The sequence below is a fragment of the Trachurus japonicus genome, chromosome 12 (assembly GCF_045865225.1).
Source record: "Trachurus japonicus isolate A0001 chromosome 12, Traja_1.0".
Classification (NCBI taxonomy): domain Eukaryota; kingdom Metazoa; phylum Chordata; class Actinopteri; order Carangiformes; family Carangidae; genus Trachurus; species Trachurus japonicus.
This window is the reverse complement of record NC_140918.1, coordinates 10,706,345-10,723,910: the sequence shown is the minus strand read 5'-3', so window position 1 is coordinate 10,723,910 and position 17,566 is coordinate 10,706,345. Positions and strand designations below refer to the sequence as shown.

At 43.4% G+C, this 17,566-nt stretch overlaps 1 protein-coding gene across 1 annotated transcript; it reads right to left on the bottom strand.

Moving 5' to 3' along the window:
* Positions 1-340: 340 nt before the first annotated feature.
* Positions 341-13,429, bottom strand: lhx5 (LIM homeobox 5). Its single transcript, XM_085792395.1, has 5 exons — positions 13,108-13,429; positions 10,633-10,856; positions 9,661-9,938; positions 6,602-6,767; positions 341-694 (listed from the first exon to the last, which is right to left on the bottom strand). Exons 1-5 carry the CDS (start codon positions 13,278-13,280, stop codon positions 345-347), a joined length of 1,191 nt encoding a protein of 396 aa, XP_085648521.1. The 5' UTR covers positions 13,281-13,429; the 3' UTR covers positions 341-344.
* Positions 13,430-17,566: the final 4,137 nt, after the last annotated feature.

Sequence of the window (17,566 nt, the reverse complement as noted above, 5' to 3'; positions counted from 1 at the left end):
GGCGAGAAGCATTTTTGCTGGGTAGAATCGCAACTTTTTTTTTTTTTTTTCATTTTTAATAATAGTTCAAGTCCAGTAATCCAGGAAGGGATCTGCTTTGGAGTGTCTACTGGGGAGGAAGGGGCCGGTGGAGAGGAGGGTGAGGGGGGGGCAGCAAATATTACCTCTCGTGCCCATCAATCAGTTCATCAAGATCTCTTTAAAAAGTCCTCCATAGAAATTTCAGCTGAACTTTTTAACTCCACAATGTGGTGTTTTTCCTCCGCCCACTCACTCCCCCCCCCCCGAAAAACGTTCATCATCTCCTGAATATAACAGACAAAAGGGGGAAACAGTTCCTTCCTCTACCAGGCTGCGGTCTCTCCCATCTCCGGGCCTTGGTGGGACATGGGGGCGCTGTAGCTGGAGTTACTGGCCAAGGAGAAGGGGGGACTGGGCCCGCCGCCGTACGCCTCCCCCGGGACGGGCTGCAGGGAGCTGGGCAAGCCCGGCTCGGGACTGGGGGTCTCCGCGTGGGAGATCATGTCCGTGAACCTTTGGTCGTCTGAAGGGTGGTGGCCCGAGCCCTCCATGGCCCCGGGGCCGGAGCCCAGGATGTAGGGGGACTCGGCCGGGGACTGGGCCTGTGAAGACGGGGGGCCGTGGGGGAAGAAGTCGTAGTTGCTCCCTGGTCCGTAGTAGTCGCCCTGGTACTCTGGAGGAGAAACAGAGGGACACACCGGGTCAGACGCTTTTCTTTTCTTTTTCTTTTTTTCTATCAAAGACTTTCTCTTACTGCACTGTAAAAACAAAAACAAAACAAAGTCTTTCCAAGAATATTTGTCTTATTTCTTGTCAAAATGTCTCAATTTTAATCAAAACTAATCTCTTTCCACTTAAAATAAGACTTGTCACCTAAAACTTAACTTGCTTTTAGACAGTTTTCACTTGTTTCAAACAAATTTTCAATTGAAATAAGTAGAAAGATCTGCCAGGGCAAGCAGGTTTTTTGTGCTTGTAATAAGAAAGAAAAACTTGATCCACTATCTTTCTACTTATTTCAAGTGAAAATGTGCTTGAAAAAAGTAAAAAGTGTCGGAAAAAAACAGGCTACTTTTTATGTTTTGAGTCTTATTTTTAGTATAATTAGATTTGTTTTGACTAGAAATGACATTTTAACTAGAAATAAGACAAATATTCTTGGTAAGATTTTGAGTTTTTGCAGTGTGCACCTACAACCTGGAACACTCTGCAAAATCATTTGAAACTTACCTCACTTTTATCAATAGGACAATTTAAAACCATAACTACATTTTATTTTACCTCTAACTGCTCCTGCTTTTAACTACACTTTTAACTCAATTTATCCTTGTCACCTCAAAAGCCTATGTAGACCTAAAAACGCCTGAGAATAGTTCTATATTTTTGCCCATATTGAGCTTGTTTTTTCAGGTAGTACCAAGTATTATACATCATATGATTCAGGAAAACCTGCTATTTTATCTGCTGCAGTGTAAAGTCTCATTCATACTTTACTTTTGGGTGAGCATGCCAAATTTCACAAAAAAACAAAAATCGCCCAGTAAAAAAACTTGTGTTTTGTTGAACATCTCCCTAGTCAACCTTATAAATTTTTTTTTTTCAATGTGAAAAGTTGTACTTTGGTGTTTTGCAGCTACATGTGAAGTTTTGTGCAAATACACTTTTTCCTCTGTGATTTACAGCTCATTGATCATTACCATAGAGGCGGACTTTACCACTAAGAAAAGTCTTCCGGTATTCTGTTATGCTTTTGTATGTTTCAAATGTCTTGTCTTCTGTCCTTACATGTTTTGCGTTTCATCTCGGCTATATTGTAAATGAGGTCACTCCTCAATATATCTCCGAGTTTAAATAAAGGTTATGAAATGAATCCACATTTAAGGCTTCCCAGAGTGCAACGTGTGCAGCAGTAGCAGCAACTCAACACACACACACACACACACAGCTCCAACACCTTCCCTAAGTGGTGAAATTGATCATGTCCAATTTCCAACCAACCGGTCTCCAACAGCCTCATTTGAGTGTATAAACAACTCCACACCTCTCCACCTCAGTTCTCTCGCCTTTTTACACACTGCATTCATCTCCCTCACTCATTCAGCTCGCAGCCATGCATGCCCCCCCTCCCTCCACACCCACCCTATCCCCCCTATCCCCCCACTCCTCTGATAGATTCCCCCTGCTGAAACTTCTGGATCTGGATGAGGAACTCCAAAATGAGATCCCAGCCTCCCTGCAGCCCCTTGCCAGCCAGCCAGCCAGCCAGCCAGCCAGGTCTCGTCGGCTGCATCTCTTTGTCATGTCGCATGCAGCTTCCAGCAACATCGCTCCTCTTCTACCTTCGCTGGGCTTTGGCTATTTCCTGGGCTGCACAAGATCACTCTGCACTTTTACAAGCATGCAATCCTGCAAGCTTACTTTCTTATTCATCAGCATCTGAAAGCCCATGTTGATTTCTTCTTGTCTCGTCTTATTTCGTATTAAAAATCTGCAAATACTAAAAAAAAAAAGCAGAAAGCAGAGATTGTTCTGTGTAAAAGGTGTTGATTTATTCCCTGTCAGTATATCCAATCAATTCACCGTTTAGACTTTTCCATCCCAATAATTTCTACCCTTTTAATTACAGCCCGTTCCACAGTTTTATCCACTTCACGCTGCTGCTTCCAGCACGGCAGCGACTGCACCTCTTTAGTTCATGCTCTCAGCTTGAGCTTGTGTTACTGCTGTGTTTTATTCACAATCGCAGTGTTGGATCATCAATAGCTGTGGTAGTGACAGGTTTACCCCCCCCTCCCCCTCCCCCTCCCTTTCTGTGCTGATTTCATCTTTGCCAAGTTATCTACCGTGCAGCATCACGAGACAAAGTCGGCAAATCATTGAAAGGCCCATAAAAACACACACAAACACACACTCACACATCTGCACAGAGCAAAAAGCAACGGCTGGAAATTATTCCTCTGTCAATTAATTATCTGTAAATTATTTGACACTCAAAACAAAGGGAAAGCGAATCAATAGATTTCATCCTCTGGGGATCATGACTGGCATAAAATACAAATGTAAAAACTTCAAACTTGCAAACTCTCTTGAACAAAGCTCAGCTCCCTGACTTTAGTCTCACTTCAAAGCGCTGCAGGGGAAAAAAAACAACAACCTTCAATGCATGAAGACACATTAATGAGTGAATACAGCCCCCAAAAATCTCCTGCACACACTCGGATTTACACACATTTCCTACTTAACCTGTGACACTGACTGACATGTTTATGCCTCTGAGCGGCGTCGGCTCAGTTTTCGTCCCCGACGTGAACGTTCGCATTCGTGTGTTTTTTTTTTTTTTCTACCTCGGTGACATTTTCATACATTATTTATGAATTGAGCGAATCTCCGAAAAGCATCCTGAGCGGCGTCCAGTGAAACCAGGATCCATGACAGAAGGGTTAAAGGGCAGATTCACCCAAATACATGTTTTATTACAAGAATGCAAATGCAGAACAGTTTTTTTGGGGTCTTTCTTTTGGGTTTTTTTGTGGTTTTAATGTTTACAAGATGTTCTGTGGATCCACAGGAGAAGGAAGATGTATCCTTGACGTTTCATATCAATATTGACTTAAATGTAACTTTGGAATATAACTTACGGTAACACTTTATAATAAGTACACACTATTAAACATTAGTTAAGCATTAAATACTGAATTAATCATTTATAACACATGAATACTCATTAGTATGTAGTTTATAACACTCATCATTGATAAGGACTAACTGTATTTATAAACTACATACTAATGAGTATTCATATGTGTTATAAATGAAGAATTCAGCATGTATTAATGCTTAACTAATGCTTAATAGTGTGTACTTATTATAAAGTGTTGCCTATTTTACTATGAAGAGTGAAGTGGAGGTGGAGATCTAAAGAATCTCAAAACTTGGACAAATATAATCAAAACCACCAATAAAGATCATTAAAGGACAGAAACTTTAACACATATGGATCCAACCAACAAACTCCACTTTGAAGCTCCCAGTTGATCCAGTTCACTCAGTCTGATGTAGTTTGATATTTTGTGACGTCAGTCTGTTCAATACAAACTCTGCACTCAGAATAAACTCAGCATCAAGACCAGAAACATGGGCACACAGCCAAAAACAAACACACAAAAATCTCTTTCCAACCAGTACCTCTAAAGCTCGTCAATTAACCTCTTAATATTTCATTAGTTTAGTCCGTATGAGATCCTGTTATCACCATGGCAACCAGCAGAGACTCTGTAAAGTCACTGCTTCAGTCCAAAAAAATAAAAATAAAAAAGTCCAGCCTCTATTCTCCTGTAAAACACAAGATTATTATTTGATTAAACAAATGAGATGTAAACGCTGACTTCCTGTCTTTGTGCTAAGCTAAGCTACGCTAATCAAAGCTGTAGCCTAATGTTGGAGGGGGAAATATGAGAAACAAAATGTCAAACTGTCCCTTTATCACCAAAATCAAGGACTAGCGTCTCCAAACAGGCTCACATCCGGTGTGACGGCCGTGATCTGATCTAATGATCCGTTCGCAGGAGGAGGGACGGCGACTGACAGCGACTGTGTGGACGCGTCACACGTTTCCTGAGCTCTTTATTAAAAATAAAACAAACAATTTACGTAAACGAAGGAGTCGTCTCTCCCCTCTCCTCCCTCCCCTCCCTCACATGGAGCCAGTTTCCTCACCCGTCGTTGACATTCGTTAACAGTCACAAACCTCCACCTCTGAATTCCCTCACTTACATTAAATCCATTCTGTTTCAGCGCCACCTTGAACTGGGATCGATGGCAGACTTTATCCCTTTGGCCCAGATGTTGCACTAACACCCCCTCCTCCTCCTCCTCCTCCTCCTCCTCCTCTCTCCCTGTCACACCCTCACCCCTCCACCACCACCACCACCATCACCATATGCTCCTCTCATTCAGATTTCTGCGTTAACGGGGGGCTAAAAAAAAAATCCTGAACCGAGGGGTCAAGAAACCAAGAAACACGTCGCTTTAATTATAAAAAAACGAGCGTCGCCTCCGTTTCTGTTTTCGCTGTCGCCCTTTGGAGAAATTATTATCGGGGACAAACAATAAGAGCTGACACGACTTTCACAAACACGCTAATTATTTGATGTCACAAACAGGCCCCTGCTAGTTCGGCCGACCTTGAGAATATAAGCAACAAGCTCGTGTGTTGTGGACTGTGTGTGTATAAGACGAGGAGGAGGGGAGTGTGTGTGTGTGTGGCGTTGGCTCTGCAAACTATAATTACACTCACACATGCAGATGCACCATGCCACACACAGGCTTCCCTCCTTCTCTCCCTCCTTCTCTCCCTCCTTCTCTCTCTCAGCAGCGGCAGAGGAGCGCAAGGAGGAAGCGGCGAGCTCGCATGAAAGACGCAGACCTGAGGCCTGAGCAGCCGCCTCAACCGGCGCTGCTGCTGCTGCTGCTGCTGCTGCTGCTGCTGCTGCTGCTGCTGCTGCGGCACAAAAGGGTGTGAAAAGCAACGCAGCGACGAGAAGCAAGAGAGAGAGAGAGAGAGAGAGAGATGAGAACAAGGGATGAAGGTTTTGTCCTTTGTTTTCAACCCCCCTTCTCCTCCTCCTCCCTCTCCCTCTCCCGCTCCCTAGCTGCGCCGAAGCCTTGACGGCTCGAGTTCATTGTATCCTCGGTGCAGGGGCCCTTCAGGTAGATGTGCACGAGCTATATTACACACACACATGCACACACACGTAAAAAAAAAAAAAAAGAGAAAAAGAAACCCGCGGCTTTCAGACTGTCCATCAAAAACAAACGGCTGATATGTACGTGACAGCTGCATCTGGTTTATTCCTGCAGTCCAACGTGTTGCTGTTATCTGCCGCCCACCTGCTGTTGTCATACCACTAGTTCTTCTTCTTCCTGATGCAGCCAGGTAACCAGTAGATGCTTAAATACGTTATTCTCAAGTGCTCCTTATGAGCATTTGTGTAAACTATAGCGAGAGTGTGACAGTTAATAGCTTATTTAAAATGTTCGCCGAGCTAAATCAGATGAGATTTTCTTTTATTTGTTTTTTTTTTTCTCTTCTGTTTTTTGTTTAGATCGCTCGCTCAAAGTTTCTTGAAGCTCGTATTATAAACGAGGAGAGAAAATCCATACGGACTGAAGAGTGTCCAAGGTTAGAGCCACGCTGAGGGCAGATCATATGTTTGAATAAGATGAATAGATTAAAGAAAAATGACGTGACCCTCGATGCCCACATGAACTGCACTGAAGCTGCGTTTGTGCTGCACAGCCTTTATGTAATCTGCTTGCAGCCTGATACCAGAGCAGATCTATTATCCCGGCTGGTGCTGCTGAAGGTTGCAGTTCACTTACAATATCACCGCTTTTTTTTTTTTTTTTTTTTTATAAGGGGGAGGGTGAAACCGGAAGACAGATTATTTTCCGCTAGTGCATTTGCAGAATAAAATAAGGCCCCCAATGCTGCACATTAATAATAATAATAATAACAACAGGTAATAGGGTGTATTTAGAGATACAAGACGCAGGACGGGTGCACTGTTTTATTTCTTACCTCCGTAGTAACCGTAGGCCCCCGGCCCCAGGATGTCTGCGTCCTCCAGCCGGCCTCCCAGGGGCCTCATCCTCCTCGGGCCCCTGAAGAACGCGTGCCGCCGGGCGCCCAGAGCGCTCAGCTGCTTCATTCGTCGCTCTTTGGATCTTCTGTTCTGGAACCAGACCTGCACGCAAAAGAAAAAGGAAAAAAAAAAATATATATATATATATATATTATTGATCACATCGACCACTCGATCGGTGTGCAGCATCAAACTTCGACTGAGAGTCAAAAGCATGTCAGACAAGATTCAGTCGATTACATCCTACAGCGAAAAGAAGACAGAAAAAAAGAGAAAAAAAGCTAAATTGAAATTAATAAGTATCAACAACTGAATCCTGATCGTTTTAGCTGATATTTAATTTCATGCTCAGTGTTACAGAGTTGGTGTAGAAACCAGAATTCAAATGAGACTTTAAATAGCTCCCTATTAAGTCAAGTTTTTTTCTTTTTTTTTGTTTATTATAGATTTAAGCCTAGAAAATTCATTAAAGTGCCTCTAATTCAAATACCAACAAAGCGTTCATTCATCCTGTGACAACACGTGTTTGCTTCTGGCCTCCTCATGATCCTGATCCTCTGACGCCTCTGTGTCAATTTGCTGCCTAATAATAAAGTTGTGGCCTCTTGAATTCACTGTCAACTCAGAAAGATAAACCACACTGCAGCACGTATGAACTAAAAGTCCAAAACGAACCAAATGCAAAGTAAAAATAACAAAAACTATACAAAGCAAAAGGGCAGGAACGATGAGTTCAGTGTTCAGGGCTGATAACACCAGAGGCTTTTCTGTGGCTCCATGCAAGTTCACTCAGGTGGAAAAAAAAGAGGCTCTTTGTGCAGGTAATGGGAACGTTATACACTATATCACAAATTAACAAGCTCATCATCACATCCTGTTCATTTCAGATCATCACAAACCAGGAAAAGCACCAAACTCCGCTGTAGTGTCTGATATGTGGTGGAATATAACACGACTCTGTAACCAGCTGATTTATTATTATTATTATAAAAACACTTCCTGCTGCACTTTCTCTGTTTTTTTTTTCTTTTCTCCAATGCAGAATTAAGTTGAATAGCAGAATAATACAAATTCGGGCTTAATGCACCTCAGCACAAGTTAAAATAAACAGTCAAAGCCACGAATGAGAGGATGAGAAGCTTAACACCAACGTTAAGTAAACTGTCTGTGAAGAGGAACAAAGAGGGGGTGGGAGGTGGGGTAAGTGTGTGTGTGTGTGTGTGTGTGTGTGTTCAAAAACAAGTCAAACTACAGCACATATGGAAAAGAACGTCTTTGCATCATAAGCACATAACACATCTTGTTTCGCCTTTTGCATCAACTGCTGCATAATGATGTATGTTCACACCAGTTAGGCTACACCAGAGGCAGAATCCCACTGTGCTGCAGATTAACAAAAACACACACATACACACATAACAAAAAAAAAAACCCAAACACCTAAAACCACTTAGGCTCTGCTCTGTGTGCTCCAGCGGCAAAGGCGACACCTGCTTATTGAGAACAATCGTCTAACTGTAGGGTACATTTTTATGGAAATGCTCTCGCTCCCCTCGAGAGAGCGTTGCTTAGGGATTACATACACATGCTGGAGAAGCAGCGTGGCTCGCAGGGCTCCCCGCGTTGAGAGCAATGGTATTTAACACACAGCGAACGAGCAGGAGGAGGAGGAGGAGGAGAGAGGAGGATGACGAAACAGAGCCTCCATTTTGGCTCCAAGCTACACGGCGACAGTCAGAAGGTGGAGGAGAGGAGGGGAGGAGGAGGAGGAGGGAGTGGGGGATCACGGACAGAGGGATGGACTTCCTGACTGACTGCCTGCCTGCTTGATTGAATGATTGACTGATCGGCTCACATTGATTGATTGGCTGAGCTCTGTTGATGCACACACATATACACACACACATATATATATATATATATATGGCACATAGCAGGCTATATAGTATAGGATATAGATGAGGAAGGGGAGCGGCCCCGGTCTGCTCTAATAGGCGGTGGGAACAGGCTGTAAGTGAGTAAGAGCAGAGAGGTGGGAAAGGGGAGGGTGGTATGTAAATCTGTGAAATCAGCGATAATTACAGTGAGTGCACAAAAAGCCACATCACAGTTGGCAGAGATGGTGCTAATCATCCTCACACAGTCTGCACCCAGACACCGAGCGAGCGAGCAAGCAAGCAAGCAAGCGCATGTGTATGTGTGTATGTGTATGTGTTTGAGGATGAAAAGACAGAGTGAGACAGAGAGAGAGAAAGAGGGAGAGATCCAAAACAGTGCACGCTCCTGTTACACTGCAAACATGTTCGCCTTTGGCAAAAACAAAACTAACCTTTCACTAATTTCATGGCTGTGGAACAGGAAGTGATTGTTACTGAAATAAACTGCTGTCTGCACAAAATAAATGACAGTCCTGGAAAAAAAAAAAGAAAAAGAAAAAACATGCTATTTATTATATCCCTGCATCAATAAATTGGATTAGTAGATCTTAATTTCAGAGAATAAATGAGCGCCTCCAGATATGGATATAAAAAGAGGAATTTTTAATTTTTAGGAGCAGGGAAATAGAAAATGAGAGAGGGAGCAATTAATTTTTTTAAAAGGCACTGTGTTAATTATAACAGAGCGCTGTATTCGTGTAGTTTAAAAAAATATATATACATGATGATGAAATTAAAATGATAAATCATTTTTAAAAAATCACAGCCTTTGCAATAAGAAGCTTCAGTCTGATTAAAGAGCTTCTACACTTTGTTTTATACTGAAGAAAACCTGTGTAAAACGAATCAATATTATATTAAAATCGCTATTTTTGAGATCAATACTGAACCAATAGAAACAGCTGATTATATTCGGTCCCTGAACGCATCATGTTTTGGTGATTCTCCCACAGATAACGAGGCCTTTATAGTACAAAAATAATAAATAAATCCACTTCTTTGTAATCATTCCTCACTCATTTGTCTTTGCCAACACACACGCACGCACAAACACGCACCTGGATGACGCGCATGTTTAGTCCCGTCTCCTGGGCCAGCTGTTCTCGGATGTGCCGCGTCGGCTTCGGCGTGGCGACAAACGCGGCCTTTAACGTTTCCAGCTGCTTGGCCTTGATGGTGGTCCGTGGCCCCCGCCGCTTGGTCCCGGAGTTCTGCTCCTCGTTCTCAATATTGTTCGTTTCCTTATCAGAGGACGTTGAATTGTCCGTCTCCTTTATGTCGTCCTGTATCGGGTCCTGCAGATCCGGAGATAAACTCCTGTCCGTACACGACGACACTGCGCGGAGGGAGGGAAACAAAACAAGAGGGGATCAGGTCACGATCCCAAACGGTGTGTGTGTGTGTGTGTCTGTGTGTGTGTGGTGGTGGTCTCCAGTTAATTAGACCTGGAGATGCACAGAGGCGAACCAGACTATAATAGATATACATGTGTGGAGGGGGGAAAATCTAAATATTTGGGCTTAAATCGCATTCCTGCACCTGTTTTTTTAATGCAAATATTAACTTTGCATTAATTGATTTCAAACATTACGCACAAATTGACCCATTCGTGCTTTTTTTTTTTCCCCCTCTCCCCCTGTTTTGTTGTTTTTTCTTTGGCGCTGGGTCGCGGTCCTGATGATGAGCTCCTGTATCGGGCATGAATAGACAGTAGTGGAGACACGCTCACTCATCCCCACTGGACCCTGACGTCCTGCTACAATCACACGCAGCCATTGTCCCGTGGAGGTAAATATTGAAGCAAATGTCCCACAGACCCTGAAGCTCACAGCTCCTCTCTTTGTTCCTGCAGCTACAACCATCAACCGCTCACAATCACATGTGTTTACTTTATGAGATCGAATAGGAGACAAACACAAACACACATCATGCCTTATTATTATAATTATCATAGTATTATTATGATTATCATTACAGGCGCGGTTATTATTGCTTTTCTTTTTCTTTTTTCCTTTTTTTTTTTTTTTTACCTGAGTTCAAGTTGACTTCCTTAATGGCCCCGGAGGTCAAATAATCTTCTTTGCACACGAACTTGTTCTCGTCGATCACGTAGAGCTCCTCTCCCGTGGACAGCTGCTTGTTACACACCATGCACGTGAAGCAGTTCAGGTGAAACACCTTGCTGCGCGCTTTGCGGACCAAGTCGCTCGGCGAGATTCCCTGCAGACAGCCCGCGCACTTTGTGCCAAACCGCCTGCACCAGGAGGAAAAAAACAAGACAAAATAAAATCATGTGAAATAGCCTATTTGTTTTTTTTCTTTCTTTCATCTTTAAAATAAAAGCGTGTATTCATTTTGTTCAGGCGGATAACAAAATATCATACATAGGCTAAAGTCTATATGACAAAAAAAACAACTAAAATGTAAACTAAAACGTGCATGTTATGTCTAAATATGTACAAATAAATAGCCTATATATTAATATTACTTATATATAAATCAGTAAATATAGAGTATAGTACAAAATATTTATAATAAAATAGTTTTAGAGCAGTAATACACACATATAAACACACAAATCAGGCTAATATTTACAATATTATAATATTATAATGCTACAAATACTCTAACATTATAATAATAATAATAATAGTAATAATATTCATAATATAATAATAATAACAACAATCATAGTATTAATAACAATACAAATTGTATTAAAATGTTATTATATTCATATATAAATAATGTTAAGGTGAATTATTTAGTAACAATAAAGCCACTGTCTCTATATAAGAAGTCAATGAGAGGATCAACTGTGTTTGTAGGGGCCATAAAAAACGCAAGTCAGACTTTTCTCTTGTTTAAAAAAAAAAAAGAGGAGAAATTGAGAAAAAAAAAACCCACCACCGGCTGCTGTGTGCTCATAATAATTTTTGATGGAGGTGCTCTGACAATAACCCCACGCAAAAAACGTATTAGTGACAATCAACACATTGTAGCCACGGATATATTATGGGATTAAGCAGAGTAGGAGCATCTTAGCGTGAAAATCTTCTCTTAATCCATATTCACCCGCTTAAATACCACTGGGTGGGAAGAAGACTCATCAATTTGATACACAAATAGCCCTCCCAAAAAAATACATTCAGCACAAATGCCCTCCTGCATTTGACAGGATGAACAGCAGAGGAGGAGAAGGAGGAGAAGAGGAGGATGAAGGAGGAGAAGGAGGTGGCTGTTTTGATCTGATATTTACAGGTATTTCTCACCTGTGCTGATGTTTCTCTTAATGTGAGGACCTCCAGCAGATGTTCGAGGCTCACACTAACTAAACCTGCTGGGCCTCCTCTATCCTACCTGGTCTAATACAGGGTGGGTTTAAAGGGGGGGGGGGGTGGTGAGGATGATGATGATAATGATGAGGGGGGGGGGGGGTGCTTAAGCCTTTGGGGTGAAAGCAAGCACTCTTTTTGTGGTAGCATTGTTTTAACACTAATGTAGGCTTGTGTCTCCATTTGCAATGGTATCGTTTCACTATACAACCCCCCCCCCCCCCCCTCCTCTCTCTCCACTGTCTCTCTTTCACATGCATGGTCGAGCCCCCCCTCCCCTCCTCTCCCCTCCTCACATATACACACACACATAAGCGAAAGGGGGCACAACTCTACTTACACAACAAATGGACACATTAGGGTGATTACTGTTTCGCCTGGCTAATGGCCGGCCATTTAAAACCGCAGCGCTTGATGACGGGACCTGCGGTAATATGATGGCCGTGGGCCGCGCGAGGCCAATAACAGCCGGGGCCCAACAAAAGGCTCGTGTGTCTTACATCTCATTAGACAATTTTGGGAGAAAATAACTGACACGCACACAAATGAAAATGATGCAAAGAGGGAAAGAGAGAGTGAGTGAATGAGTGAATGAGAGAGAGACGGGACAAACAAGAGCTTCACTTATCACCCAATTACCTGCAACTCTGTGTTTTAGGGGTCTCGTGCAGCGGTTAATAGGCTGAGGGGTTGTTTGTAGAAAACTGGGAAACACGTCAAAAATGCTGCACGTGGCTGCAGAGTGAAATTCAATTTCACACGTCCACCTAGCTCTTTCCTTTTATTTTTTCTTTTTTATTATTATTATTGCACAGGCCTCGCGGTGCCTGACACGAGCTCCACTCCACTGTATAGGGAATCTTATTTCAAAATAAAATAAAAATATTTATTGTTATATTTATTTGATTTTTGTTTCATTTTATTCACTTAATTATTATTTTTCACCATGTGGTTTAATATTGTAAACTCTGTGCACAGAATTTAATTTCACCCTGGCTTTATTGTAATATTATTATTCTATTTTTTTCTTATTTAATTTATCTCTATAGGCTATTTATTTGTTTTTTCTTTTTCTTTCTTTTTTTAAAATCAATATCACTCCATCGACTTCATCTGAATATTGTTGTGAAAGCTGGAGTCAGAGCTCTGAGTCCAGATCCTGCTTTTTACCTGAAAAAGTCCATTTTGCAATAGAGCTTCCCGTCCCTGGAGAAGCACTTCTCGGTGAGGTTGCAGTTGCAGTCGCAGCACTGGACGCACTTGGCGTGCCAGGCTCGGTCCAGCACGTTGAGGAGGAACCGGTCCAGGATGGGCCGCTCGCACCCGGCGCAGTGGACCATCATGTCTCCTCCGGCCTGCAGGGCGCCGAGTGCCGACCTTCCCACACGGACTGCGCTGCTCGGACTGAGGCGACCCGGGTCTACGCGGAACAACGTCTTGGCTCCGGGAGGTTGCGCTGTCAGACGAAAACTGGAGGGACCTCCCGGTTTGAAAGGCGGACGGGCGGGTGGGCGCGCGGGCGGGCGGAGTGACAGTCCCCGGGAGCGGCTGTTGTTGTAGTCCCGGTCCTGTCTGGATGCTGATGTCCCTGGCACTTGTCACACAATCCACAATCCAGAGAGGGAGAGGAGCGGAGCTTTCAGCCGCGCCAGCTGATGGACTGCGTAATGGACAAACCGGGCATGATTTCTCACGAGCGCACAGTTAAAACATCATCATTCAGTCGTGATTATTTGTGACACTTTATCCCTTCGCTCGTGCTTTGTTTTGGGTCCAGTCATTTCCTTCGGGCTCACCTCGCGTCGCCACTTTCGCATCTCTGTGCCTGGGTTATCACGAGGTTTTGCCAGCGCTGCGCGCAACCTGCGCCCAGATTGGATGACGCTCCTTGTTAATTCCCGTGCAGCGGAGCCAATCAGAGCGCAGTTGTTATGGTTACACGTTCATAGCTGTATGGGCTGAATCACACACGCCGTGCACAAATACCAGGGCCGCGGAAGCTGTGGCTGGCGCTTCTTAAAGGCCAGTGGATGTGGAAGGTTTTCACGAGAGGGAGGGAGAGAGTGGGACAGAAGGGAAGGGGGGCGGCGCCGACTTTACAGGAGTTTGGGGGGAAAGGTATCAGCTGCAGGTGAGAGTGCGCGACCTCCCCATGCAACGCAGCCCCCCCCCCTCCAAAAAACCTGAAAGTCCACAAGACAGAAAGCGACAAAAGGTGAGGAAATACCTGCACGACGGAACCTGATTGGATGCAGTGGGAGTGGGAGAACACATCCGAACAACAACACAACCTTATTATTATTATTACGGCCTATGGTGGCAAAACCTCTCACACTGTGTTGGTGCTGGTGGTGGAGGAGAAGAGGAGAAGAGGAGAAGGGGGGGTTAAGGAGGGGGGGCGCGGGCCTTTTCTCATGCAGAAAGCCATTTACAGGGAAATGCGATGGATTAGCTGCAGCTCATCAATAGGGAGAGCCTGGTCACCCGGTGCTTTAACAGAGTGGCCGCCAATCGAAGGGAATTTCAATATTTACCAACAGCCTTGTTTTGTTAGTTGCACTTAAGCAAACACGAAACGAGCTAATTCATGTTAGTGGGACACGGCTGAGACTTTGTTTAAGCATAAGTAGCCTATCTATCTATCTATCTATCTATCTATCTATCTATCTATCTATCTATCTATCTATCTATCTATCTATCTATCTATCTATCTATCTATCTATCTATCTATCTATAACAAGAGGAAATACACTATTTTGCCTCACATTTTGTTTGTTTTTCTCCTCTTACACATCCACACATTCACACTCACACACTTGGCAACAGTTTGCGTCCTCAGTCTCAAAGAGCCAGAGACAGAAAAGTGAAGCTGAATCCCAGAGTGTCCTTGTTGTTTTGCTCGGGAGCACCTTTAGTTGTGGTTGTAGTAGTAGCAGAAGTGGACCGGCGCCAACTTCTAACAACTTTCTGTCCTTCTTTCTTTCTTTCTTTTCTTTTTTTTTGACATATACTGTCTGTTCCTACATGCAAAGCTGTTTTCCTGATGGTTCCCACACACTCACACACACAAACACGCATATACACCACCTCCACCTCTGAGCTGTTGCTGTTATTAGTGTTTATCCTATCAAAAAAATAAATAGAAAAAAACTTTGCCCCAGATGCCAAGTGTTGCATTTATGCTCCAGGTAACAGAGGCTTTAACCTGGGTATTACAGGCCTTTGTACAAAGACAAGGCTGAATGAGTTTCCCCCCCAATTATCCAAGCTCCCAACACAGAGCAGCTCTTTAGCCTGTAAAATGAGAGAGAGAGACAAAAAAAAGAGAGAGTAGCAGAGAGAAAGAGAAAGAGAGATAGAGAGAGAGAGAGAAGTGGTGGGAGAAGGAGGAGGGATTCAGACAAAAAAAAAAAAAAGCAAAAGCCCACGGTGGGAAAAGGCGCATATGAGGCAAATACGTACAATCACCTCAATTGTATGTGGCTCCCATCATCACCTTGTGCCAAAAAAAAAAGAAAAAAAAAGAATAAAAAGCTGTGTTTGCTTTAGCAGCCGCCCAAAGAGAGACAGAGAGAGAGAGAGAGAGAGAGAGAGACACTGACACTCACCTGTGGAGAAGCAGAGAGGGAGCTGTCCGTGGTACCAGAGGGCGGGAGCACCAAGGACAGCAGCAGCAGCAGCAGCAGCAGCAACAGGCTCTATCCTCCTATTCAATGGGAGCACCACACACACACACACACACACACACACACACACACACACACACACACTCTGCATGATCACATATGGGCCTCTTCTTTATCCTGAAGACACCATGTACATATTTAGTGGACGTCTGTGACACCTGCCATTGATTAGAAACTGGCTTAAACTGCGACCTTAAACCAGTGATCACAATAACATGACACGGCATTTCATCCCCCTATTGAAACAGAATCAATTTTCGCTTTTACACACACACACACACACACACACAAAACACACACACATACACATTTATGTATTTTTTTTTTAGTCCGTGTACTTCAAGGACTTTATATCTTTACTTCCCTTTGATGCCTCACACAGTGTTTTCTTTTCTTCTTTTTTTTCCAGGTCTTGAAGATTTATGTCATATTGCAGAGACTGGAAAACCAGACTCGTGCAAACTTAAAAGTGGGTTACAGGCTACAGCAGATCCAGTTGTATTTAGATTCAACCAACAGGACCTGATCATACATAATCAGACTGATCAAAGAAAACCATGATATCTTATTTAATAACTAATATTTGATGTATTTGATTGATTGCGGCTAAACACGGATTTTCCCAAAGAGTCGTTTCATCCATTAGAAATCCATTGAATCTCATAGAATCCATAATTAAAACTCAATTACCCACAAACCCCGGGATTTTATTTGAAGTTTCAACACATCTACTGGTGAATTTTTGTCTTTTTTTTGGTGGGGGGGGGGTGTTTGCACAAAGGCACATTTTCAGAAAAAGCCTTCATGCACAGGCTGGAGCTGAACCAAGGATTGTTGTCATTCACCTCATGGAATAAAGATAAACAGACAAAGAAGAGTAAAAAAAGAAAGTACAGACGAGGATTCAGGCATGGTTATCAATAATAATTTTGTTTTGTTTTTTATAAATGACTAATACAGCTATTAATTTTTTTATTTATTAATGTTGGAGCAAGAGGAGGAAGAGGAAGAGGACGAGGACGTGAGCTTTGTCTGAGCGCCACAGCTGTTTGTTTTTGCATCCATACACAGACCAGTGCAACACATAATTCTCAAGGACCAACATTTGAAGTGGTTTAAGCGCGGGTCCCCTTTTCTTTCTCTAAGAGGCCTTCATGAAAACATCTGTGCAGCTGCTCAATCTCTTTCAGTCTTTTTTCTTTTCTAGTTGGTAATGCACAGGGAGCAGCAAGAAAACCATTTAAATACTACAAGATACATCCGCCGACCCTGAACCCTTCGGCGTCCGTCCACCTTCAGTTTCCCGCTCCACCAGGAGAATATTATGCACACAGAGGAGGTTAATGTTAATATTTGCAATGATTGAATTTCAGATTAATTTTTTTGTCTTTTTTTTTTTTGCTGTGCACAGTGAGCTGGAGTGACGCAAGGACGGGAAAAGAAGAAGAGATGTATGGGAATATATATGTTTATATATATATACTGCATGGATAAATGTGAAGCATGAAGGGAACAAACTACACCCCCACACCCCAATTCACACCCCCCCCACCCCCCTCCTCTCTCTGCTCCGCTCCCTTCGTTCAGCTCTGCACCGTGACAGCCTGGACACCTGAGCAGCCCGGTTCCTCCCCTCTCCTCCCTCCCTCCCTCCCTCTCCTCTGCAGCCGCCATTCCATGCATGCGGTGTCACCCCAACCCCAAAGACGCACACACACACACACACACACATATACACACATACACACATACACACACACGTATACGCTCACAAGACCACCTCCAGGGCCCCCTCTTTGGCAGGGCCGGTCCCAAGGGAGAGGTTAGTATGATGGATGTCTGATTGGTAGCCCTCCCTTAGGGCCTCCCTCTCCGTCACCTCTCCGCGCTCTGAATTAAAAGGCCGTTTGTCTCCTCTGAGTCCTCAGCTGTAGAGCGCCGGC

Coding starts and splice junctions, on each gene's coding strand:
- lhx5 (XM_085792395.1), bottom strand. CDS start 13,280: ATGATGGTCCACTGCGCCGGGTGCGAGCGGCCCATCCTGGACCGGTTC. Junction 10,857..13,107: donor TGCAAAATGGACTTTTTCAG/GTAAAAAGCAGG, acceptor CTCCTGGTGCAG/GCGGTTTGGCACAAAGTGCG. Junction 695..6,601: donor GGCCTACGGTTACTACGGAG/GTAAGAAATAAA, acceptor TTTCTCCTCCAG/AGTACCAGGGCGACTACTAC.